Source organism: Onychostruthus taczanowskii, unplaced genomic scaffold (assembly GCF_017590055.1).
Source record: "Onychostruthus taczanowskii isolate IOZ18803 unplaced genomic scaffold, ASM1759005v1 scaffold54, whole genome shotgun sequence".
Lineage (NCBI taxonomy): Eukaryota > Metazoa > Chordata > Aves > Passeriformes > Passeridae > Onychostruthus > Onychostruthus taczanowskii.
The window spans coordinates 2,331,904-2,359,424 of NW_024503013.1; the positions used below are offsets into that span (position 1 = coordinate 2,331,904).

The 27,521-nt window shown below is 40.7% G+C and overlaps 2 protein-coding genes across 6 annotated transcripts in view; both read right to left on the minus strand.

Moving 5' to 3' along the window:
• The window catches only part of MAML2 (mastermind like transcriptional coactivator 2), a 209,138-nt gene extending 208,664 nt beyond the window's left edge, over positions 1–474 (minus strand). The window contains exon 1 of the mRNA XM_041417026.1: positions 48–474. Coding sequence (XP_041272960.1) covers positions 48–431 — 384 coding nt within the window. The 5' untranslated portion in view covers positions 432–474. The remainder of the gene's footprint in view (positions 1–47) is intronic.
• An 87-nt stretch (positions 475–561) lies between these two features.
• On the minus strand, positions 562–20,199 carry CCDC82 (coiled-coil domain containing 82). Of its 5 annotated transcripts, XR_005953567.1 has the most exons (10): positions 19,970–20,199; positions 19,260–19,832; positions 18,593–18,827; positions 17,309–17,401; positions 15,175–15,299; positions 14,445–14,615; positions 9,384–9,569; positions 1,955–2,500; positions 1,310–1,803; positions 562–976 (listed from the first exon to the last, which is right to left on the minus strand). XR_005953567.1 is itself a non-coding variant. In XM_041417028.1 (8 exons), the coding sequence occupies exons 2-8, from the start codon at positions 19,809–19,811 to the stop codon at positions 8,780–8,782; spliced, it is 1,428 nt and encodes a 475-aa protein (XP_041272962.1). In that variant the 5' UTR covers positions 19,812–19,832; positions 19,970–20,199; the 3' UTR covers positions 7,536–8,779. The 5 variants fall into 5 exon arrangements, 1 of the variants encoding a protein (XP_041272962.1); XR_005953566.1 differs by having other exon boundaries at positions 1,310–2,500; positions 20,005–20,199; XR_005953564.1 differs by having other exon boundaries at positions 1,310–2,500.
• Between the last annotated feature and the right edge of the window lie 7,322 nt (positions 20,200–27,521).

Genomic DNA, 27,521 nt, shown 5'->3' on the forward strand with positions numbered 1-27,521 from the left:
GGGCTCGGCGCGGCGCCTCCCCGCCGGCAGCGGGCGCTGTGACTCACCGCCAGGAGCGCCGAGGCGCGCTGCTCCCCCGCCGGCTGCTCCCCGTTGATGCCGCCGTTGCCGAGGAGGTGCTGGTGGTAGTCCGGGGGCGCCGCGCCGGCGGCAGCGGCGGCGGCCGCCTTGGGGTGCTTGCCGGCCTTGCGGGCGCCCTGCCCCTGCTGCACGAGGTGGAGGAGCTGCAAGGTGCTCTCCCGCTCGCGGTCGGAGCTCTCGGCGCGGCCCCGCTCGTAGCGCCCCTCGCAGCTGAGGTGGTGCTGGCGGCAGACGGCGATGCGGGCCCGCAGCCGCTCCACGATGGCGCTGTGCACCCGGGGCGCCGCCGGGCCCCCCCCCAGCAGCCCGGCCCCCAGCCCCGCGGCCTGGGGGGGAGCCGTGTCGCCCATCGCTGGCTGCCGGTCCTGGCCCTCCGGATGGGTCGGTCCTCACTGCCGCATGGAGAAGGGCGGGGGGGATGGGGGGCGGGGGAGGAGAGGGGGGAAAAAAAAAAAAAAAAAGCCAAATAAAGCGAGCCGCTGCCTTCAAAATGAATCCCAGGACGAAGGAGCTCTCCGTCGGGAATGAGTGAGACTTGGCAGGTTTATTGGGTTTATTTTATTTCGGGGGAGCGGGGGGTGTTATTCCTTGAAGTGAAAATTTAAGGCATTGCCGTGGTCGGCGGCGCGGAGAAACCCCCGGCGGACCGAAAATCTCGTAGGTTAGCTGGAGTGGGTTTGTTGGGGTTTCTCTCGCTCTCTCTCTCTCTCCTTTTTTTTTTTTTTTTTTAAGTCTTTAGTAAATGTGCAAATAAAGAGCCGGGAAGGAGGAGAAAGAGGAGGAGGGTCGGGTTAGTTTAGTCTTTGTGCTTTCTCGTTTCTCTCGCCCGCTCCTTGCTGGCCACTCTGCGGCGTGGTGACTGTGTCCGGCTGGCTGCCGCTAAACTGTAGTTCCTCTAAAAAGCAGAGAGACAGATTCCCCGGTCCGGAACAATGTCAGTCAGTGGGCTTCCAAACCACGCTTCGCCTTCACTTAATTCAGCCACTGGATAAATCCGTATTGCTTTCAGTGCTCATCTCCCCCCTTAGTATTAAGCAGCAAGCTACGGACACAGGCAAAGAACTCCTCTCGCGTACTTTCCCTTTTACTCCCAGATATCGAACAGTTTCAAGTACAGTTTCAAGAAAAGCACGGAGGAGGGGGGAGAAGGGGAAGAGGGGGAAAAAACCCCAAACAAGCAACCCAGCCCCTCTTCAGACAGTAATTACAAACGGAGAGTTGCACTTACAAACTTCCAGCATTTTGCCCCCAGAACAGTCCAGCAGCCACTTTTCCTTTGTGTTTTTGTATATTCCATGCCCGCGCCGGCGGGCGGGTGTTTGCCGGTGGGCTGTCGGCGCTGCCGGTGCCGGAGCTGCCCGCGGCCCCTCCGTGCGGCGCGGCGCGGCGCGGCGCGGAGCGGAGCGGGGGCGGGAGGCGGGTGTCACCGACAGAGAGCGCGGCCGGGGAGGCCGGGGCGAGGCGCGGAGCCTCCCAGCGGCCGCCGAGGGGAGTCGGGCTGCCGCTGCCGCTCCCCGGGAGGTATGTGCATGGGAGGACGCCAAGGAAATCCCCGCTCCCCTCCTCGCCCTCTACCTGGGTGCCGGGCCGGGCGCGGAGCAGCTGCCGAGGAGCGCAGCCTCCCGCGCTCTCCCTCCTCCCTCGGCGGTGAGACCTTCAGGCGAGTACGAGGGGGTTCTCAAATAAATCACGGCGCTGCGCTCCTCTACCAGCTGGATTTCTCTGGAACAGACGGTATAAAAACAAGCAGTGCGTTCTAGGGCGCTCGCATGCTCGGGACGAGTGCACGACACGAGGTCAGGCTCGGGATGTGGGAGCTCCGTGCGCTGACAGGAGCTTCTTGGGTGTCCGGGGCAAGTCACGTAGCGCCTACACTGTGGTTCCTCCCCGGGAAAGCCGCAGGCTTAGTGCTTCTCTCGCCCGGCTCCTCTATTTAGAGCAGGGCAATTTTAGACTGCGAGATCTGGCCTCTGGAACTGGCCTTGCTGCAACTGGCAGCCGTCAGGTTCTGCGTGTTATTGTAGGTGAGCTGTAAAGGAGGATGCAGAAATAGCTGGGAGCTGGCCGGCTTTATTAAAGCAATATGCTCTTCTTCTACTGTGGCTGCATTAGCCAAATTCCCACATACCTCTGGGAATAAAATGGCCCCCAAGCACGCAGAGACACATCCCTGATGGAAATCCTCCAAGGTCTTTTGGGACTGTACAGCCCTTAGTAGATGGGTGCATTATCTCTTTCAGTTCTGCAATGGGTCCCGTCAGAAAAATACACAAATTTCATCTCCGCATACTGAGACCATGAAGCTGAGGATAAGGAGGAGCTGACAATAACCCTCTCAGGTGTTTTTATCCCCTTCCAAGGTCATGCAAATAAATACTTTGAATGTCAGTGATGAACTGACACATTCCTGGAAAATCCCCTAGAATATAAAAGATATGCAGCATTAGACATATGGGAAATATAAAACCCCCCACTTTCATGACCCCCATCTCCTTCATGTGGCAACAAACACGAGGGTTTTGTTGCAAGATGTGGGTTTCCAGGTTCTTGGTGAGCACCAGACAGAGCCTCCAGTGCATTCAGCCCCATGTTTGTCTTAGCAAATGCTTTCAGACTTTGCTGAGGGATAAGGTGGGAGAAGGTTTGGGGCTGTGCTGCCTTCAGAGGAAGGCATTATTGCTAACAGGAAAAAGAGTTTTTTGTTGTTGTTTAACCTTGAACGACTGAGGAAGAGTGGGTTATTATTTGATATGTAACAGTAGCTTGAATCTGTTGAGAACAGTGGGTTGGCACAGCTGGAAAATAAAATGATATTATAATGTTTGTAAAATAGTAGACAGTGTTACCTTTGCTTCAGGCCTTGCTTCGGCTTTTGTTTTGTACAGCTCAGATGTCATTGCTGTGTTTAAGGGGGTCAGTTACAGAGCACACGTGCAACAGTAACACACAAATCTCATGGTGAATAAGCGAGAGTGTTTTAAATGATTGCTTAGCTGTGTTTTTCAAAAAGTGGCTGCGGGAATATGAAATCCATGGTGCTGCTCCGGAACCTACCAAGACAGCTGGAGGAATTTTCTCTCTCTCTCTTACAAGATTACATAGAACTCAGAGAGTGATCTTTCCAAACAAAGATTTTTTTTTTTCATTTTAACTTGAGACGTTTAAGATGCGCTTTTTGCCAAGCAGCATCTCGAGAGTTCGGTTTGCGGTTTGATCTCTCCCTTCCGAGGCGAGAGGCAGCCGGCTGCGGGGCTGCGCTGCGAGCCCCGCTCGCTCAATCCGCAGCAAATGCTGCCCCTGGTGTTTCCGAGCAGGAAATACTCCACAGCCACCCTTCGTCTTCCCAAGTTTTGTTCAGAAGACACTGCCGAGTGTCACCAACCCCTGGATACCGCCGTCAGTTTTGGACAGGTCATTTGTCAATTTTCTTAAAAACAAATGGTTCTTAACACGTTGTAACATCCCTTGCGATGGTGGCATTCTCATAAGCACACTCAGGATAAAATATAACAGGTTCTTGAACAATTAATTACTTTATTCCTTCTGTTGACACTAATTCCTTCTGTTGACACTAATGTGACCTTTTTACCTGACATTGTAATCTCACAAGAACTGTCATGCTTGAGCATTTTTTCTGTTTGAATTCCCTACTGCTGCTGAAGCTCTGAGTTTCCCAAAGCAGCAGCCCCCTCCAGATGAGAAAAGCACATATTTGTGCTGGGTTCACAGACAGGAATTCTCACCATAGACATCCCATCATGCTAATAACTTGCCAAAAATGGAACAAAAAGACTGTTCTGAACCTTTGTCACCTAAAATCTCGAGTGCATGCTTCAGTCTCAGCACATGCCTCGTTCATCTGTGTTTAGAAATCACATATCATATTGCTTCTAAGTTACATTAACTCTACTGGAAAGGCATATACTTTGTATCAATCCTACAGAGGACTTTCTGAACTGGAGCTTTGAATTTTCAGCCATTTCCATTATTTACTTTTCTTTGCCCTTTGCCATTTTGATTTCCTGGGGTATTCCCAGCTAGGCTCATGTGTGATGCTGCTCACCTGGCAAATTGTTTAACTTTGAAGCAGAGTCTGGCTGGACCTGAGTCAGTTTTCTCATCTTTAAACTTTGGGCACAAGGTGCTTGCAATTGCTGCTCTGTTAAAACTGTAAAGTAAGAAATTTTGAACAGAGCATTTCTGGTGTTTTTGTTTTTTGGGAGGTTTTTTTTTTTTTTTAAACTAATAATAATCCAAGGAAACTGTGTTCATATCTTATTTAATAAACAATAGGGGAAGAAACCCCGAACAATCCCATGCCACCACTTACTACCTAGACAATTACCAAAATTCACATCAACTATCCAGGGAAGTGGAGCCACTGATGGGGTTATTATCAGGTTCTTTTAATATAATTTCACATATTTCTCATATTACTCTTTGGCTGGTAGATCATACTTTTTTCTAATCTCTTTTTCTAATACATTCTTTTGTCTAATCTCTGAATTCAGATTAGAAATTGGTATTTCTTTCTTCTCAAAGCAGAATCAGAAAGGCAACTTTTTTAAAGCCCACTTGTGTGTGCTGGATATTTCTCTTGGAATAGTATTGTATTTACATGTGTTTGTGTAGCACACATGCACACTAGCCCACTCTGTTTATCCAGACAGACTTAAAAATGGATAAAACTAGAAGTCTTTATTTATCCAAATAAATGTAAACTAGAGGAGTTAAGCATGGGAATTGCCTGTAATTGCCTGCTGAAGTGCTAAAAATAGCTGCTTTTTGGAAACAGGAGAAGCCTTCACTGTCGAAAAAGTGGCAGTAACAGCTATCTACTATTAGCAAACAACTTTCTTTCCAAAAACTGAAGGACACAGAGGGTGAAAAATCGTTTCTTTTCATACTTCACTGCAAGAACTGGACAGAATATAGACCAAAAAGAACCTCCTGTCCCTGAAGTACATTGTGTTAGTCAGACTGATCCTGTGCATATATACCTTGTGTAAGCTTCATCATTATCACCATCTCTAGTTACAGAACTTAAACTAGAGCAGATTATCAAAACATTACAGGAACTAAAGTAATTTCCAAGTATGATCATTAATCACCCGTGCAAAGTCTAATCGCATACTGAGCTCTCTTCATTGTTCCATTAAGACAGGTACTTTATCTTAATTAGAGCTACTGCTTCAAAAATTAACACTAAAACCAATTTAAAATATCCTACTGGAACAAACATTTTATTCTCTCACCTCCTAACTCAATTCAGCTTCCCTGATGTGGAAAAAAAAGCATGAAAGACTGGTCAGATTTCTCACTTCTCCCATCATTAGGTATTTGCAGAATTTTTTTTTCTGCTAGAAATATTCTTACTGATTTTTTTTCTATATATAGAAAGTCTCAGGGGTAAGAGTCTTCTTTGTGCTTCATGCTGTACTAGCATTTGCAGACAGACCTGGAAAATTTCATCTAAATTTTTTCATATTTACTCTTCTATCCTAAAGAATTTTTTAACTTCCTGTGGTGAAGACAAATGTAAAAGTGATGTAATGACACTTCATAGTTGCTGTCTTTTAGAAACACTTCAGATAGAACAGCCACAAAAGTATTATCACTTCCTCCCATCTCAGTGAGGCGAATATCAAGAGTTTAAGACACAATACACACAAAAACATCAGCTCATGCCAAATCACATATCTGTTTCTTACTGAAACAGAAATGAGTGCTTTCAATTTACAGCATTTTTTTAGTCCTACTGGTGATACCACAGCTAAGACTAGTAAACCTATGGAAGCACTTTCTACCTAGAAGTTCCATCAGAATACTTTTGTATACCTGCTAGCAACAGAAAAAACAATGATCTGGGGAAAAAATGCTGTAGATAGCACACGCTTTTTAGCTGAATAAAGAGGAGGTGAAAACCAAGTCTGGGATATCAAAAAATTAGAATGGACTATTTCAATTTCCAATCAAACTGTATGTATTCTTGAAATCAGCAAGATTCACCTGTAATCAGCAAGCCAGAGTCTCAGAAACTTATTGTTTATTTTGGTAGTGAATTGTTTTAATGTAGCAAAATGAGAGATCAACCATTCATTTTGACAAAATTTTAAGTCATAGTCTTGAGAGTTTTCAGAAAATTCATATGGTAGCAAAAATTAGGACCAGTCAGGAAGGCTCTAAGAGGACATATTCCATTACATGGTTACAGAACCCATTTCATAATGGCTTTCCTTTGTAAGAATTAAGGTACACCAAATGTTATGTTCTAGAGAAGCAAATCAAACTATACAGATTTTGTTAACAGAAAGAAGCGAGGTAGCAATACCTGAAAGGGATATATTCAAGATGGATTCCTGAATACTTTTAAACTAACGTTTCCCACCAATATTCCCAGAAGAACAGAGATGAGGAAGGAGAAGGAATAGAGAAGAAAACCTCTGAAGGAATAGAGAAAGAAACCTTCAGCTTTGGTAACCAGGGAGATAGATGTAAGACATACCAAACCTCAGAATTTTATGTGTCTAACTCACAGATAAGGTATGGAAAGAATATCTTCAACATAAGTTTACTTGAGACCAAATCTCAATCTGTTTACTGAGAATTTTCATCTTGGTTTTGTATATCTTGTATCTGTATTTGGTACAAAGGAGTACTGATGCTACTAACTCAGCCTAATAGCATTTAAAACATTGCTGAATTTCAAGTCCTTAAAAAAGTAAAAGCAGTTAATTTCTCACAATGAATGCTCGAAAAAGAGTAGTGAATGACAAATCTAAGGTATAGTCTCTATGTAGAAAAGCAGCAGATGTTCATTGTTAAGCAATACATCTGGCAGCAGTTGCCTACCCAATCTAGATATTTGTTTCCAGTAAAGTGGCAAAATAAATGTGGTGACTTCTCATGGACAAATCTATGAGAAATCAGGTTCCATTACTTTTGATGCTGAGAGAGTAACATGTTAAAAGGACTCAGAGAGTTAACAGTATCTTTCACTAAGTTGTCCAGCCACAAAAGACTAATAGAGTATGTACATACACCAAGATGTAGGATTCAAAACACTGTGCCCTTAATTTTATCTGATGCTTTTTATATGCAGCCCAAAATACAGGGACAGAAACACTGAATAATTTGGGTTGGAAGGGACCTTTAAGGATCATAATGGCCAGAAATATCTTCCAGTATACCAGCCCCATCTCAAAGCCCCATCGTGACCTAACACCCTTCCAGGGGTGGGGCATCCACACCTTCTCTGGGAAACCTGTGCCAGTGCCTCACCAACCTCACAGTAAAAAATTTCTTCCCCTATGTCCATCTATACCTACCTTCTTTGAGTTTAAAAGTTATTGTCCTGTCACTACAGGCCTTACTAAAAAGTCTTTCTCCATCTTCCTTGTAGCCCCCCCCCCCCCCCCCCCCGCCCCCCTTTAAATACTTAAAGGTTGCAATATGGTCCCCCAGAGCCTTCCATTCTCCAGACTGAACAACCCCAACTCTCTCAGCCTAGCTACAGACAGCCCTCTGATGAATTTAGTGACCCTCCTCTGGACTTGCTCCAGCATGCCCTGTCTTGCCTATGCCAGGACCCTAGAGCTAGATGCAGCATTCCAGGTAGGGTTTCATAACAGCAGTGGGGCAGAATCACCTCTCTCACCTTGCTGATCATGCTGTTTTGGATGCAGCCCAGGACACAGTTGGCTTTCTGGGCTGTAAGTACACATTTACAGTTCTTGTCCAATTTTTCAGAATGGGCAGTACCATACTTAACCCTTCCAAAAGCCTTGAAAATCTACTCTGATTTGGGTTTCATGCAATTCTGGTAAGCCACGCATCCTGTTTCTGACTAAGTCCTACTTTCTGTTAAGTTATACTGGAAGAATTCTTGCTTATCTTGCTTGGGCATATTAATCCATTCTCTTAGGACTGCAGTTACTCCAAGTTGCTGTGATTATATTTGCACAATGCAACCTGATGTTTAAAATCTCAGTAAATTGTCCCAGCTACTTATCAGAGACAGCAATGTGGGCCCATGTGTTCATTTAGATGGCTAAACCAGACTCAGTCTGTATGACGCCCATACTGTGACTCATCACCTACTTTCTCAAGAGAGGAATGACTACTGTGCTGCAAATGCAGTCAGGACTGCAGAATATTTCCTCTGTTGCCTTGCAACTGTCTGTACTGATTCCTCAGAGGAGAAATAGATCTTTGCATTTGGGTCCTGTTTGTTGTAACTATCATTCTAACTGACTGGACTTACTTGCACATAATGAGCAATAAGGATGGTAAGATGCAAGTCCTAAGTTCTGGTATAACAAAGCCTTACCTTTCCAAATATACCCAGTGCAAAAGATCTCAGCATCTCCTGTGTTCTCTACAATGCAGCTCAATCTGAATACGTGGAAGTTTTATTTCACAGGTAAATAGATATTGAACTGATATGTCTAACAGTAGGAAACTTAAAGTGATTAATGCAGTAAGACTGGAAGGACTGATTTGGTAAAACTTTGGATTTGTATTGACACAGATGAGAAAAAGAAGATATAGCACATTATCAAACAGTAATTTAAAGGCATATGAATTTACGTGTAATAGCCTACATAGAAATCTTGAAGTCCAGGCAGAGATAAAGTGCATACAGATGAAGTAGGTCATTCACATTTTTTAAATGTCATTCAAAGAGCTATATGATCTCTTAATCAATTTTCTCTTCTTGAAAATTGTCTGCATCTTCCAGGTAATTTTCAAGATCATTGTATCTCTGTGAATGAAATAAAATTTGTACAATTTATCCATATTTAATAACTATATTATGTAAAGACTGCTTTTCTTGTTCAATACATGACCAAGCATGCCAACAATTTAGAAGCTATATCTAAAAGCATACTAAATGCAACTTTATCTAAATTTTTACATATTTAGATAAATTGTCTTAAAATAGTTCATGAAGTGGTTCTGAACAATTAAAAGTTCTTCAGTGTAAACAGAATTCTAAAATACTCTTTCTGTGCCTCATGTACATCTTTCCAAGTTACAGCTCAAGTTTCTTGTGTTGCTGCTTTTAAATGAACCAGGGGCCTGCCCACCACAGCCCAGAGATCATGCAGCTGTCAAAAAGCTTCATGTCAAAAGCTGATACAAACTGTTTGAAACACTGGGTCAGCAGAAATGGGGGAATGGTTGAGCTGAGTTGTATTACTGACGAACAGTAACTCAGAACTGATCCATTAAATCAGACATTTTATCTGAACTTACTTTCATCTGCTTGGAAAAGAATACAGGGAATAATCCAGTCATACCTTCTGAATCCACCCAGTCTCTTCCAAGTGGCTGAAAAGACGCTCCACAGTGTCTTTGACTGCTTCATCCTCAACACCATCCAATTCAACAATGGAGCTGCAAGCCATGTATAACTTGTACTTGAAGTGTTTCAAGTTGTGATAAACTCTTGTACGATTTGCACACACCATGCCAACCTTCAAAACCTAGGCCAGAGCAAACAAATTATTCCCTTGGATAGAACCATGATTATCTTTACAATATACAGAATTGGTGGGCTAATTGAGTAAGATTTAATCAGTCAGTCCAGGAAATTGTTTGGAATAATGAAATAAACAGAATGACACTACATGCATAAAATTAGCACAAACCCATGTAGTTTTCACAGTCACAGCAGAAAGATTTTTGAGCAAGTAGGCAGTCAGCAAGTCGAAGCAATGGCAGCTTATCAGTGCTGACCTCTTGCAAAGACAATCATGTTTGTAATTGGTTATATCTTTCCTATCGCCTGGTGGAACTTTGTTACAAAATCACCAACACTTTAGACAACCATCACATTGTGAAAGCAGAGGAAGAGGATCTATTTGCTTACTTTTGCTTAATATGTAAGTACTTCCTAGGGAGATGAAATACCAGTTTTAACATTTTGTAGACTGAATGATATTAAATATTTCTTCAAGAAATACATAAAAACACATTAGGCATACACCTTACAGCACTTAATAAATGGAGAGGATGAATTTTAAAAAAATGAAATCTGAACTTGAAGCTTTATACAATACAAACATTAATCTGCAACTGTCTGGGAGGAACAGCTAAGCTATGATGGTGCAGAAAACAAAGCCTCTGCATCTCCCAGTTATTACCGGTTTTATCTCTATGATTTCCATGCAGAAAAGATGGAACTGACTTATTTCACAGCCGTATTTATAGGTAAACAAGAGGTCAAATATGCCTGTTTTGGACTGATGTCTCATCACACCTTTCCAAAACAAGTATGTAAATGGCTAAAGTTCTCTTCGCTAGTAATGAAAGCTAGCTGCAATTGCATTGTTGTTTTACATTACATGTAGATATATATAAGAATCAACTAAATTTTAAGTTGCAAATCTATTTCTTCTGTGCCAAAAAAGTGATACCTTTTATTGCTAATAATCCAAATACTCTCATATTACAAGAAGGTTAAACTTTAATTAATGCTTAAAACCTACATTTTCTGGGAGCTTTTCTGAATGCATGACCAAATGTTTGCATCTGTGAGCAGCTCTCCAGAACACCTGACCTACCTGTGCAACCTAGCACCAGCTCTATCTGCTGACAATGAAAGTAACAGAAAAATGCATTTTTAAAGATTATGTAAATGGAATTTACATGTGTTAGTTATATGTTCTCTTAACTATATGAATATATCTTAATTTCTTAAACATATTTATCAGCAGATCAGTGGGTATCACCAGGCATAGTATCAGTTAAGTCAAAAGAGACACACTCAAAAGAACTTTTTATCTGACCTACAGTAAATTGTTATTAACTGAAATTTTAAACGTTTTAAGATAAAAAATGCCTATTACTATATTTTAAGTCTCTATTGATCATGTAAATGTTGTGCCTGTATACAGCTCCATTTGTTAGTATCCCCAAAACTGAAAAAACAAGGCTTGTGTTTGGTGCTGCAGGTGCTTTTGAAGTGCAAGACCTACCAGCTAATGCTGAGCCTTGATAAATTCAAATTTCCAGAATGACCATTTCAAATACTGCAGCAATGAAGAACTGAGCTGCAGTATTTCATAGGGCATTGCACAACTTTTCAAGTATCCCAAGCAATGAGGTGTGGCATTTGGAACATTATGTGATATAAAATAGGAGATACCATCTTACAATCTTACATCAAACTGATGGCCCAGTTTTCTCCCCTGTGACAACAGCTAGCAGGAGATATGTAGGAAGTTAGTGTAAGATCCAGCACAAACATTAGAATGGTCATAAGACTACTGCACATTTTCTGGCAGTCAAGAGTTAAGATCATCTGTATCATGCCAAATATCATGTTCCATAGTGTGAAAGAACCTTTCCCAAGAACCTAATTCATTTTGGGACCCAATAGTATTTTTCCCTTCCAAAATATCCTGTGGCAGTGAGTTTCATAGCTTATTTATGTGCAATGTGGAGAAATGCCAAAGGCAAATAGCTAAATATCATATAAATGTAACTATGTATTGTGTTTTTAAGCAAGAAAGATAGTCTAAAAATACAATGCTATTTCAGAATGCAGCTTTGGAAAGAATCTCAGTACTGTACTCTAATTTTTTCCCCTCACAGTCCTCAGTCCCTCTGTGTTAATGCTTAACTTATCTACTCAAGCTGGCCCTATCAGCCAAAGTTGTGTTAAATTACTTTGTATGGAATGCAGGAGCATGGTTGGACAATAGCTCAATATGTGGTGACTGAATCCATGTCTTCTAAGCATGTTTATAAACAGAACACCAAGTCTGAGTTTATAATCCAGGTGACATAAGGAAGTGTGGAGGACACTTATACCTCTAACCCTTGTGATTCTCCCTGATCAGGGGAAATGAGAATTGGCACCTAAACAGTGAACAATCACTGCAAGCCTAAGCAAAATTGGAACAGCTGTTTCTCTTCTCTTTCTACTGGCAAAGCAGAATACTTCAGAGATGAGAGAAAAGGAAAGTTTTACGCAGAAGAAGGAGGTTGGAGGTCTGTTTCTGTTCTCTTCACATCCACTTTTCTCGGGTATTTTCAAACAAATCTATAGAAAATAGTCCAACTATGTGTTTCTGTTCAATTTGATCTGTCAGTACTGAACTGCCTTCTCTATCAGTCAATTAGGCTTGTGAAATGGCAGTTTTATGTAGCTCTGTGAGCCTCTTTTTCTTTTATATTTTTTTCTAAATTGGCAGGACAAGTTGCTCAGTGCATTGCCAGCAGAGCTTTAAAGACAACTTGAGAACAGTACTTTTAGCAGTCTAAACTGCAGGTCACCATAAGAACACAAATGTTGCATTACAAGACACTATCAAAAATGACTGGAAAGTGCTCAATTACTCTGTCTCCTGAGCCTCCTTAACAGCCACTGAGCTATACTGAGCAGGCACATAGCAGACGTCCCCAGATGCTGGTGTACACACGGTAAAAAAAGCTCTCATTTTGTACTGCTAAGCCGAAGAGGACAAAAATGAACCAGCAAGTTAGTTCAGTATTCTATAGGATATTTCAAGTTTTTTCCAAAGTGAAAAATAGCCAACACTTTATGCAGGACAACATTTGGTCAGCAGTGAAGGAATTGCTACTGTTATTTCCACAGTTAAGCTGAAAGTTAGGTAAAGATTAAATTCCTGTGCTAGTTCACTAATTATTTCTGGTTAGGTAAGGTACACACTTCCCATGAAAAACTGAGTATTTTTAAATTAGTGATCTGTATGTAAGGAAGAATGACTATGACAGATTGTAGTATCAGTGCTGGGATGATTGCAGAGGACTTACTGTTTTCCTCCAATAAACAGGATTTAAAAGGGGAAAAGCATTGCTGGAAAAGCCTAGCTTTCTTCACTATCATGCACATACATACTTTTCAAAATAGAGTATCAGCAACTGCTGCTCAGAAGGGTCTGTAATATAAGAAAAACTCTGTCACAGATTTTCAAGCTCCGGCATTACATGCAGAGTCTGTATGACGACAAAATGCTAATCATGGTGACAAATCTGTAAGTTATTGCAAACACCCAAACAATACAGGTTTGAGTTTCAGTAAGGTATACTTCTTGTTTGACAAGGGCTTCACTTTATTTTTACTTAAGAAATCCTATTATACCTTATTACCAAATATAGTTTAAAAAACCCTGGTTCTGAAACTTTTTTATTTTCAACAAATACTGTGAGGAACTTCAGCTGCATTCAAAAATTCTTTTACATTCACAAATAAAATACCATCTGTGTCTCCTGAAAGGGAAGAAAGGCAGAACTTGGATATCAGCTTGGTAAAACAACTGTAGCAATATTTTATTTTTGACAAATCAAGTGCTTTGAATTTATCATAAGAGGTCATGAATTGCATTACTGAAGGTTATATGCATACCTAATCATAACAATTATGTGTAGCTGTAATTTTGAAGGGAATATCTCTAAATATGAGAAACACCCAGGTTCTTGAGAGTCAAGGTTTTCAAAAGGCTCCGCTGTGAAATAAAATTGTATTAGGCTATTATTAAATTATTTTAAGTGACTTCTTAAATCACCTAAAATGACTGCCTAATGGAACATTATGTAACAACATGAAAGATGCCTTTTAGTTAAAAAAAATAAAATCTAATCCAATATGTTCTAGAAATGACAACTGAGGGAGAAATAGATGCAAGACTACCTAAATGAAAGTGTTCTCTAGTTTGGATAAGTAATTCTGATAACGCAGTAGTGGGGAAAAGGCTCTAATAAAATGTATTGATGTAGCTAGGAACAAGTTTTCTTGAAAGGAGATCAGCAAGTGTAAATCCATCTGAGATTCCACGATAATTTGTTCTGAGTGAACAGCTACATGGGAAATAGCAGATGTGGGAAAAAATCTGAAGAATGAAGCAATAAATTTTGACAAGGTCACACTTGGACTGTTAGAATGACCATTGCACTGTTTCACTCAGTGTTTGAACCTAGAGCCAGCAAGAACTGTTGGAGTGCACGTGGACCTTTCAAGTGCTAGATGCAGAGCAGGCACAGAATTAGTAAACCTAGTGACCCAATGTTGAACAAACCTTACCTGCACCAAAACAGAAAACACAATCATTCAATGGCAATGATTGTCCCTCATGCAGAAAGTTACTTTTACAATGTTTCTGACCAGCAATCAATGCAAGATTCCTGCTGGGAAAGTCTTAAGGGCATTATAGGCACACACAAGGATAAAGGAAGGGCTTTTTCATTAGGGAGTAGATGTGGGGAGGAAACACCACAAGAGTCATTGTGATGCAGGCAATACCAAAGGCCATAGAAAAGCATTTGATTTATTTTATTGATAAAATAAAAACTTAAAATTAAAACTCAAAAATACAATGCTGGTTTGAAATTACCTGTTTATCATTTGACATGAAGTCATCCACTTCCAAAGTTCTACTATTATAAAGCCTTCCAGAGAGCAACACATTGAACTTACACCACCGCTTCAGTTCACAGGCCTGACAAGACATATTTTCTGCATTTTGCAAGCTTATGCGAACATCTGGGTAACAATCCACACGCTCCTGAAAAACAGATTTCAAGTAACTTTAAAGAACCTCTGTAAACTGAACAATGCCTCTAACAGGCTGCTGAGTACTCTGTACTCACACAAAATTAGTCCAAGAGAAATGAAAGATGTCCAAATTTCGTTATCACACTGATCATTAAATCATGACACCCATGACAGTAATTCTCTTCTAGTAATATACATAAAATAACTAATTGCTCTATACTGACTTTATTTTTTTAGTTGTAGAAGGTTCACAATGAACATACTGTTTACCTTTTTGTGGGAGGAGGAAAATATCTTGTTAGAATGTTTAGCAAGTGACAAAAAAATCCTCAAATGTCAACTGCTGAAGTTAGCAGGAGACACATTCTGGTAGCTGAGAACAGATTCTGTTCTGCTACCTGAATGTTTGTCTGGTTATCAACATGTAAAATATTTCTGATATTTATATAAGCACCAAACCAAATTATTTAAGTTAAGGAACAATAGTTACTATTAAAAAGGATATGTAATTATAGTGATTGTTGCACCTTTACAGAGAATTTCAGCATTTAAAGTATAATCTACATAACCTTGTATCGATCCTTCCAGCGACTTCTACAGATTAAGTTCTCAAGACGAGGCTGAATGAAGCGGTCATCCAAATAATGAAGTGAGATCAGCATATCTTGTGCATACTTCTTTCGTCTTGTTCCATCTGTTCAGTGAGAATCATCACTAATTTGCTGACCACATTATGTTGTACAAGATCTTTAGATAAAATTTTCAAGGACATTATGCTTCTGCATACCAAGAACTATGAATGATTTTACTAAACTGTCATTGAATAGATTTGCTACTGTTACCCATAAAAGTGATCCACGCAATCCATGCATCTTGCTAAAGGGATATATTTTCTTATTTAAAAGGGGTACAAGAATAAATTCTACAATCAAGCTAAAAGCTCTCATCCCAAATGGAGATCCATTCACTCAAATCCTATTTAAAACAACAGAAAAGGAGGAAGCATGTAGAGGAATGTCGTGCTTTTCAACCAACCTGTTTAAGTTGTTTGAAATGTATAAGGGAAGTGGTTGGAATCCATGAAACAAACTGCTCCGAGCTACTTCAGAGTAGAAATTTTGACAACTCTCTTTGTCACTTATAAAGATCACAGAGAAACTGACCTTTACTTCAGTAGCAGTCAGATGCCTTGAGTTAGCATAAGTACTTCCAAATACTTACTCAACCAAAATAAATAAAAAAGCAGGAGGATGAGTAACTACTACTGCTACTATTTCCCAAACACATGCTGGACTCCAGGAATTAAACATGACTTCCACAGATGGAGGCCAATGCACACTGCCCTGGAACTTCAGTGTGTACAGACATAAAACTTAATTCAGCTACCTTCCCATGCCTTCCAGCAAAGCACAGAATGCAAAAAAAGGCAGACCTGAGAAGGACCACTGGCTATCCAGCTTTTTATATAAACGTAGTTAATTGTCATAGCCACCATAATTGCAATTAACTGTTTTTCCATATTCACTTTACACACACATTTGCAGTATGAGCTTGAAGAGGCTGTGCTAGATCACAAAACAAAATCCCTCCCAAAAAAAAGCAAGTGTGAGCTCCAATACTATAGTAGCTACTCTTCAGTCAAAACTAATGAAGAGATTCACTTCCAGAATTAACTCAGAACAATCCATTCTACATTACAAAAATACATTTTTGTAATACTAGGCTACGTTCATACAATGTTCATGTACCAACCTCCAGCTCACTGCAGAGCTCATTTACTTTCAGCAACTTGGCAGTAAATTGTTACATTTTATTGAGCAGATATCATTTGAAATAGAAGGAAGCTATTACAACATGAATCTGGCAGTGTTTACTTATTACTTTTCAAAGGCTTGTTTTTACTCGTCGAAACAAAACAAACCAAACACCCGAAAGAACTAGCAGTGGTAGATGAAAGACATTTTTAGCTCCAAGAGAATACAGCCTTTATTCTGAGATCTGTGGTGTACTTCAGTTTCTCCATTCCCTCTTAGTTCCTGATGACACCAAATCCTCCACTCTTGGCATTTCACTAACTCCTTCCATAATCTGACACCGAGAGTCCCCTCCTTAATCCCATCTTCACAGTGCTCATGAAACTATGTGTGAGGCTGTTATTCAGCCCCACTAGGCCAAATGCCAAAAAGCACTTCCTCAGAAAGAATAAGACAAGTACTGACTTCAGCTAAAGCTTATTTATCCGATATGTTAAAAAAAAAGGAAAAAAATACGATATTGTCATCTCCGTAACTAAAAGCATTTCTTATCTATCAAATTCCTAAGAAAAAAAGCTGTGAAGCACAAGAGATTTTGACTAACCAGCTGACCTTGCAATGTTTTCATTGAGATATCTGCTTTGAAACTAATTTGGTTTTCATGTTGGAAAGGTTACTACTGATTAGTAACACAGAAACACATTCCTACGTCTCAAGAAGGCATTTAAAGCCTTCTGTGCTCAAGAATTAAGTCTACACATTTTTCCAAGATTACTGTATCATTTTCAGATAGAGTCCTCTCTGCTCTCCCCCACCAAAGTTACACAGCAGGAAAATCACAGTTTTCAGGACCCTCAGTTCTATGATCAGGAGAAACACCCTTCCCTAGAACAAATGGCTTTGTATAACTTTGAATGCATTAATATATTATTTAATGAAATTTACTTACCATATAATGAGCTCAGAAAAGTGTCATCAATTGCATTTATGAGGAAAGCCTTCACTATTCTTTTGAAGTGTTCATAATGATCACAGCGAGATACTGGGAAGAAAGCAATACAACCAAAATTTACCAAAATAAGGAAAAAAAATCAGAAAAAAAAAAAAGTAAGTCACGTTAGAAGTCCTGTAAGAATTCTTCTCCAGTATTTTAAGTTTATAATTTTAAAGTTACTAAAATATAGATTTAGAAATAATTTCAATGCACAACATCCACACCCATAGGATTTTGCCTTTAAATTGTGCTTCTCATCCCAATGATCCTACAGAATTTTAATATTCTGAAGTCACATGTGCTTCCAGCAAGAAGAGTCCACAGTAAGACCTACAAACACTAAGAGAAGTGAAGAATTTGTTGAACAAATAGCAGAAAATAATATAAATCAGAGAAGACCAAGCTTATGTTGTGGTCATGGGTTTTTTGCTTGCACTTTGGTTGTTGTGTTCATTTTTTTTTCTTTCAAATACAGTTCTGCTGAGGTCTTCACTGGGAAAGAAATACCGCAAATGCTTGTGACTACCTACAACTAGCACTGACTGCCCAGTCACCACATACCTACATCTGAACAACAAAATATGGAAGAAAATAACTTGCATAAGGTTCTGCTTCAAATCTCTCTGCTCCATCCAGACACTGGTTTTCATAAAAGAACAACTTGAAGAGTTTTCTTGCTCTGTGTAATTCGGCTGAGATTGGTCAGTGAAGTCAGAAACCCCTCTATACCTCTGGTCCCAAGTCTTACCACTACAGAATAAAAATACATAAAAAAGCCCAAAACAAAACAAAAAACCAACCAAACAAAAAAAAATCCAAAAAATAATATCCCAAGCCCCAAACTCATAGCGAGAACAGAATTTGGACAGATTAACATAGCTGCTCTTAGCATAAACCACAAGATTGTAGGATGAAGGATGATGCCTTCAGGTCTCCCCAGGAATGAATGCATCATAGGCAGTCTACTTCATCCTAAATCAGGCCAACTAAAAAAAAAAATTGTGCAATAAGATTTCACTTTCTACCCCTGAACTTATACCCTCTCTTTAATTAGATATTTAAAGACTGCAAAAGTTTCCTGTGGAAATCAGAATGCTTTCATAATAAATTGAAACCTTTTAAGTATCTGCTTTTAAATACCATATCCTATTCCTTAACATTTGTATTTAGCCCATTAATTTTTATTACAGTACTGCAAGCTAGTTAGACATGAAAAATTATCACTAATTTTGATCTTACACTGTGGGATGTAGTGTGCCAGCAGCTCGCTGTTTGATGGATTTGGTTGCTTTTGATGTGGCTGATTCTCATTCTTCACATGCTCTGTGTTGTCAATGTCATCACCATCATCGTCTTCCTCTTCCTCTACTACAAAATCTTTCATGCTGTCACCATCAGTTTCACTCCCTTCTGATGGTGTGAGGGGCAACTGACAGAATGGTTCCTCTTCTACTGCTGCTTCACTATTAGAATCCTAATTAAATTTTAAAAAGTACTTCAATCACAAAAATTTTCAGTATTTGCACAGGCAAAATACTACATACACCAGCTAAAACTTCTGACTATCTAATAACACCATTTGTTCAATTAACAAGAAAGCACACATTTCCAAAAAAACCCCATCATTCTGTACTTTCAGCTTTAAATTAGCTATTTCCATGTACCCCTCTTCAGTCTACTTCTAGGAATTCAGCTAACATGAGATCTCTAAGACACTTCAACAGGTATTCTGCTTCCTGGTAAGAATAATTTCACAGATTGTCAGCAGTTAATGTGACTGATAAATATTACAGAACTACTAATCTGTCATGCATTCAAACCCAAAAAATCCCACTGATTTGTACCTCTTAACCTTTACTCAGATTAAATATTTCGTCCAATTAAATTTCAGAGATAAAACCCTGACCTCACAATTTGCACTGCTGCAGGATCTCCGAACTGCACTTTGTCTTACAAGTTCTTTCAATTTTGCAAGCACTTTCTGTTTCCTACTAGCAGAAACATCCTCTGTAGGGCATGTTTTATCAGGCTGCTGTTCTTCAGAACTCTCATCGTCATCCATTATGCAGCGGCGTTTGGCAGAAACCTTCCTAACAAGTATGTCGCTGCCCTCGCTTTCATCGCTGTCGTACATGACAGAGCTGCTCCACCTCTTTCGCTTCCCAGGCACAACGCACTCATCGTCACCATCTTCTGCTGCTTCCCCCCTGGGCTCTTTCTCCTCCCGATCTGCAGCACTGCCCTCCACAGCCGGCGGGTCTTTTTCACTTATTTCACTTTCGGATGTGGCAGACTCCTCCTCCTCCTCCGAGGCGGCCGAGGATTCGTCATTGCTGTCCAGCAGTATGAGCGCCCTTCTAGTGCGTCTCCAATCCACTCGGGACCTGGGTGATGCCAGTTCTGTCCCGGCTGTCTTACTTCTCGTTTCATATCTTTTGACAGCTGTTTTTACCCCCATCGGAAAGCTGTAGCAACACTCCTAAATATAAAACGGTAGAACAAAGCACTTATTACCTTGTGCTATTCAAAGGGGGGGAAATAAACAAAACAAACAAAAAAAAAGAGTACGTTTTGCTCCGCATGCTCAAGACTTAGCAGCACCGTTAAGAGACTCACGCGGAAAGCGGCACCAAACAGCACTCAGCACGCACAGCAGCTTCCCGAGAGGCTACACCTCAGGACGCGCAGAAGCGCCCGCGCCCGGCGTGGCTGCACGGAAGGGATCGGGTTCGGGGCGCCGCTCTCGCTCCCAGGGCCGTTCCCGGGGTCGCCTCCCGGCCGCTCCAGCTCGGGACACCCCGGCTCGCGCGCCGCCGTTTCCCGCCGCGCGCCACCTCAGCCGCCCAGCGCGGGCTCCCGCCCCCTCCACCACTCCGCGCATCGCGATTGGCCGCCGAGCCTGTCAGTCATCCCTTCGCGATGTTTACGGAAGTGCTGTCACGCCGCGGTGGTGGTTGGGAGGAGGGTTTTGTTTGAGTTGGCGCGCAGTGGCGGGTGCAGCGGAGATGGAGGGTTCGAGTCCCGTCTCAGCGCCCTCTCCGCGCCTCGCCCGGAGGTCTCAGGCAGCGCTGTCGTGTGGTGGTTTAATTGTTTGTGCCTGTCCTCGGTGCATCCCCGAGAAAATTCTGCGTGGGCTTGTGGAGTACGGCACCTCCGCAGCGGGGCTGGCAGGGGCCGGCGCTGGTGTGAGGCGCTCCCCGCCGCAGCAGCTTCCTCAGCAGCAGTGGGAGCAAACGCGGCGGGTTTGTGAGGGGTGGCTGAGGGAGCTGGGCTGTGTGACCTGCAGAAAAGTGGGCTCGGGGGGACCTTATCGTTCTCTACAACTGCTCGGAAGGAGGGCATAGCAAGGATGGGGGAAATGGCCTCCAGTTCCACCAGGGGAAGTTTGGGTCGTACATTAGGGAAAAAATCCTTCCCTGGAAGGATGGCCAACCATTGGAACAGGCTGCCCGGGGAAGTGGTGGAGTCACCATCCCTGGAAACCTTCAAAAGACACATGGATACAGCACTTGAGGATGGGTTTTAATGGTGAACACGGTGGTGGTGCTGGGCCGGGGATCGGGCTTGGTGATTGAGATTAAAGGACTTTTCCAGCCTTAAGGATTCTATGGCTTTGTGAATAATGACCTTCTGCTGGTTTTCTGCATAAAGCATCTTTGAATGGATGCCTGATTCTGTTCAGAGCTAATAAGCTTACAGATCCATTTTAATAACAAGATTTGTGTCTTAAATTTTCTCTGCTTGGTCTGTGGCAGAAAACTGCTGTTACCTTGGAACTCATGCTGCTGACATACTTTGGTACTCTTTTAACAAGATCTTGTAATTGCTTCCATATATTTCTTTAAAAATAGTTGCCAACAAAACCATAAGGAGAGAAAATCCTAGAAAGGAAAGAGAATTATTTCTCATCTTATTTACCTAATGAATTTGATATGGTGAAAGGTGTGTACGGGTGTGTTGAATTCCCACCAAAATGTTTATATTGAAAGGATTATAATGGTTATAATTCAAGGATTATATTGGATTAGGAGATTTATAGTCCTGGGCTGACATTTCTTTTAATTGCTTTACAGTTAAAGTCAGTACATGGATATTCACATAAATATACAGATCACAGTTTATACATGATTTATTATTTTCTCCAAAGTGTGGCAAATGTCAGCATTTTAGGGTGCTGCTCTGTCCCCGGTCTCCATCATATTTCTTGCTTCCAACGTCGCCACCTTGTGACAAAAGACATAAAGGAATCCTGGTGGTTTTACTCCTGTAGTACAGTGGACGAAATAACGTAATTACAATTAAAATATTGTATGTAACTAAAGAAAATATGTAGTAAATACATTTTTCCCGTACTTCAATGACATGAAGAGTTTCAGTTATGAATACTGGCGTCTGAAGGACCACAATAAGTTTTTACTATTCACAATATTTATATCCTGATGATTTTTCAGGTGAGCCCCAATCCCAGGGGAGTTGACAGCATGGGGTCATGTGCAACGTTAGATTTTTAGTAGCAGAATTCAGTCAGAAGACAGAAGTTTTCCCAACAGACAAATTTTAATCAAAACTCCTCCCGAAGTATCTTAATATGTTCTGTACACATTAAGCAAACTCATTTGTCTCATAGAAAATAAATGCAGTTGATTTTCTGGTGTACCATAGCATTTTTCCTGACTTTGTGCAGTTAGTATGCCATGTGATGGTAGCAGCATCTCCCCAGTACAGAGTTTTATATTTTACTGGGGTATTCCTGTTCCCTATGACTTTAGATAAGAGAAAAATTATTATATTGAAACCTTTATTTTAAGTGGCAGCCCCCAGTAGCCCCTTCTGTCACTGGCTGCTTTAGCCACTGAATATTTGCTCTGCAGCTTTCCAGCTGGTCTGTTAGTTGTCTGGCTGTTGCTGTGTTCACATTGTAGTTTCTCTGGAGCTTTTTAGCTCTTCTGGGGTTCAGTGATGTCCAGGGTTATATGAACATTCCTTCCACAAAACAGACCCTTCCTGCTTGGGGTATTCTCCTTTCCCTAAGGTAAGCAATGGGAAGCTCAGAGCCTGCAGTTCCCAGGGAGTGTTTCCTGCAGCAGTGCAGCATTTGCAAACACCCCATGACTCCCAGGCACACTGAGCATTAGGCTGGCTCATGCCCAAACAGTAGTGTTGGAATTTACCCCAAATGGAAAAAAAGAAAAAAAACCAAAACAAATAAAACATCTTAAAAAGCTCTTTTTGACTTTTAAACATATGAAGAGGGGCCAGTCTGCTGGGACTGGCACAGGCACCAAAGTTGCTCTTGCTCTCTGACAGATTGCAACAGCGTGTTAGAGCAGAAGTGGCAAACCACCTCTGAGTCTGACAAGGGGTTTAGGCAGTGGCACCCATGACAATGAGCTTTAATGCTTTTGAAATAAATTTTCAGCATTGCTGTTCCTTAGAAGGGATTTTTTACTGGTTACCAGCTTACATCACCAGAAACTCCCTGTCCCTTCACCAAATGCACTGTTCAGTCCATTTATGTCATGCATTAAATAGAGACATAAATTAACCACACAATAACAGTTTCATCACCAGAAAGAGCTGCTAGCACTCATGGGGAGGTCCCCAAGTAAGATTAGACCTGAAGTGTAGAAATTGACTGTAAGGTCTTCTTTCCATTTTTTTTAAATTATTTTTTTATTCTTTCTCTCTGTCTTCCTTGAACTCAACATCCTGCAAGGTACATGAAAAGCATATTACAAGGGACTCACTATCTTGCATTTCTCTGCCTCCTATTTCTTGCCAATGGAAGACCATTTCCCTAGTTTTAGGGAGAATCCCTGCAAATGGTAAGTCTCCCCAAAAGCCCTTTTAGATGCTGGCTGACTTTGACCTGATTCTTGTAATTTTTTGTTATCACTCTTGTAGTCAGTAGCAACAAAGAAATTGACTTTAATAATTACAATTTTTTAAGTGAAAACATTTTAGGATTCTATTTTCAATGCCTATTTTAAAGAACATAGATCTCCATTTAGAAAAATATGTTTCCAAAAAAAAGTTTTAAAAGTTTCCTGGAGCACAGTTTTCATAGTCATTCTAAAGGTCCCCCCCCCCATGCTTTTGTGAATAGTACAACTTTTCTCAGAGACTGAAATTCATTTCTGCACAGAAGCCTTTTTAAGGAATCAAATGGGGTTTATGAGATCCTTAATCCTGATTCTGGCTCTTTGTGTGGTGTTGAATTTCATAGAAAGAGTGAATTTCAGACAAAAGAGACCAACGGAGTTAACATTTAATCTCTTTTTGAAACACTGAGAGCTTTCTGGTCTTGTGAGATTCTGAAATGATGTTTCATATACAAAAGTTTTCTTTGTGTGTCTTGTAGGCTGGATCATGATTACTAGATGACTTGCATGATGTGGTCAGCAGTGCCTTTGGGAATTCTCATCCCTGCTATTTAAAAGACCTAATAGTTGATAAAATGTGTAGTTTACCTTGCCCTTTGTATATGTAAGGTAAAATCTTTTATCTTATCAGTGCCTTAAGTATATACAGTCTAATGGTAAGAGGGTACAAGGCTGTCTGTAGTTAAGGTTCATTATTACTATTTGAAGATCACCTCTCTTTTGATCAGTTTCACTCTACTAAAACTCAGTTTATTCCATCTTTACTGCCTTGAGATTTCAGAAATACCTTGGTCTCTCAAAGTCACATAGAGTATGAATTACATCCTCCTGTGTTGAGGTAAAAGACTGGGGTATAAATAGGATTTGATGTTTATCTGGTGCTGATATAAGGGTGAGGCATTCCTGCAAAATCCTGGAGAGATTGTTTGAATGATCTCAACGTTTAGATAATGCTGGCTATAACTCAACTATGGTTGTGTTCGAGGGTGCCAGGACGAGGGAAGAGATGAGAATCTTGACTCCATGTTTTAGAAGGCTTATTTATTATATTAGGATATATATTATATTAAAATGATATACTAAAACCTATACTAAAAGAATAGAGAGAAAAGGATCCATGAGAAGGCTAGAAAAAACAGGAGAGGAATGCTAACAAAAGCTGGTGACTCTCAGAGAGTCCGAGCCAGCTGACTGTGATTGCCCATTAATTAGAAACAACCAACATGCACCAATCACAGATGCACCTGTTGCATTCCACAGCAGCAGATAATTATTGTTTACATTTCTTTCCTGAGGTTCCTCAGCTTCTCAGGAGAAAAATCCTAGTGTAGGAATGCGCCCCCTAATGACAGAGTGGCAAAAACTAACCTTTGTCCCCCAAAAAAGGAAAGAAGCCCAGAAGCTTCTCTCAACTGTTAGGTGGAAAGCCACCTCATAGGGCCTCAGGGACTTCACCAAACACCAGAGAACATCTAATTGGATAGAAGCCAAAAAGTCCCGCCTGATCAATCAAGTAGAAAAGAACAGAACAAAGGAGAAGAGGGGCTTTTGTGTGAAGTGTTTCTACCAGGGGCAGACCTCTGTACCTGGCTCGAGTTTTTCTGTTTGTTATTTTGCCTTTATTAAATTTTTTTGTTTCTAACACAACAGCAGAAGCCATCCTGCTTATTTTATGCCCCCAAAGTGTAGCTGAGCTATCCTTGGGTGTATTAAGTGTTTTTCTAGGGCTTATAAGAACTGGCTCTAGGACAAACAACTTAATATCCTAGCAAAAGGATTTTCCAGAAAATATCATGGCTACACTCAATCATGTTGATGTGCTGAATTCTGAGCAAGAGCAAAGCAAGGCATAACTTGCTAGCATCCCCAAAAACTGTGTAATGAAGCTCAGCAGTTTTGTACATTGAGGGGAGGGGTATTTCATCCTACTTTCAGAGTTTTTCACCTTCATTTTAATATTTCCTGGAGAATTTACTTTAAATTTTGTGTGGTTTCTTTTCTCTTGGTCACAAGTCAAACATAAACTCTTGGCAGCATTTCTCTAGCTGGAGTACAGTCTTTTGCCAGGAGCAATGTGATGAGTCATGATGTGTGACCGGAAAAGCTGGGCTGTTAAAATTGCCAAGAGTTGATGGAGTTCCACCCACAGAACTGTGCTTAGGTACTTGAATATATTCGATTTGTGGCAGCAGAAACAAGAGATTCTTAGAACGAACTGTAGTGTCAAAAGCATTAATCTGCTTGTTAGTGCATGTGCACTAACTTCTTACCATGCTGTATACCAGAGTCTCTGGACCTGCAAAAGCCTTTCAGCTCTAACTTAGCTTTCATTTTTGGCCTGGCTTGATGAATGGCTATTAAAAGCCTTCTTTTGTGTTTGCATTGCATTGTAGATATAGAAAGTAAGTATTTAAACTATAATGAAGAGAACACCTGCCTGGTTAACCCAACCTGCATGTGCTGCAAAGAAGATACCAAAATATACACAAACTGATATCCCTACATTTCTTATTGTGTACATTTCCAACTTAATTGAGAGAATGAAGGCGACATAACCCTGCTTGTAAGGAGGTGCAGTTTACATATTCTATCTGTAAAGGTTAGAAATCTGGTAAATTATTTGTGTAACAGCAAAGTCAGAATAAAGGATTTTTCATCCCAGGACTGATGGTGGCTCTCCCAGAGAGATTTTTGTTTGAGTAAAGTACCTTTCATGTGTAGGTATTGTTTCTATTCAGATTGTTGGCAAAAAGAAGAAGTACAGGTATCAGGAGAAGTGCAGACAGATAGAGTTTAGAGTCTTAACCTGCTACGGTGGAGCCAACAACAGAAGTTCAGCTGACTTCAGCCACACAGATTCAGACCCTGAAAGATCAACACAGGAAAATATGTGTGAAAAGGTATACAAGAGAAAAAGAGAAAGCATGTTTCCATGGGTGTTCTTCGAAATAGGTATTTATTTTAAAATGTAGTTTTGATTGTAGATTTACATGTTTTAACCATATGAAAAATGTAGATCACATGGAGAGTTCTTTCATGGTTGAAATAATTAAAATAGAAGACGGATTTTCACTTTACCTAATCATCTCTGAAATTCTTTAATTTTTCTTATTATTGTGAAATTTGCACATCTGCTCTGGCCCAGTATTCTCCCAGCCTTCCCTGATATTCTTTTGTATCTGCTTACCACTGGCCTGTTGCACAGCAATACTGAATTTAGAGGGCTTATTTTTCCTTGTTAAAATCTGTGACTCTTTCAGCCTAATTGGGGGTGTGTATACAAAATAACAGTATTAACAACATGTATTATGTATCAAAAGTACCCCAAAGAAAACCGTAGACAAGACAGACACAAAGGCTGGTACCTGGTAAGTAATCAAATGTGTTCCTAAGCATGGCTCCTTTGTAAGTACAATAACTTCTTGTTTTCTTAACAAGCTAAGTTCATCCAATGTCCTTAGCAAAGGTATGGTCTTTGCAGACACCAGATGGTGCAGTGAGGTTTTTCCTCACCCTAACTCTGTATTTAAAGTTTACCATCCCCTCTACTCTGTGCTTGTTCTGTCCCTCCAGAAATAGCCTTTGAGTTCACACAAGTCCAGCTGACATGGTACTGAGGTTGGGATGTGGTCTCTGGTAAGCCAAAAGGAAAAAACAAATGAAAGAGTGTTACATAAACCTCCTCTCTTGAAATTCTGCCTAGAAATTATCAAAACCACAGACAAGCAGATAGAGCACAGGATCTCAGCTGCTGAGGTCATCCACTTCCTTTGAGATTATATAGATCAGAAATACTCAAACCTTTACCACCTTTCCCCACATGTTCAAGTAGTATTTAGTGCAGAATAGCAGCATTTTCAGCAAGGTGAAATGGGCCTGAAAGAAAGCAAGCCGTTTACTAAGTAAGCAGTCTCAGACTGAATTGCCCCTAAACACTGCAAATTATGAAAAAATTTGGTAATGTGAAAGACCTCAAAGACCTGTGCCCTTAGAGGTCTGGGCTAGATTTTTATCTTAGATTTCTTAGGCTAATGTAGTTTCTCAGTTCCTTTCCCATGACTTTTCTATTTCTGATGTTATCTAAGCATATGTGACATACTTTCCCATTCAGATCTAGGGGTACATAGTTCATTAACTGGTGTCTTACATTTTAGCTATACAACATGCTTAGGGATTGTCATGGCTAATTTTTATGCACATGGGGATATTGGGGGAGGGAAAGAAAGTTCTTGGTGGGGAGTGTTGGTAAAGTTGCTTTTATTAGATATGGATGTTTGCCTGTAGCT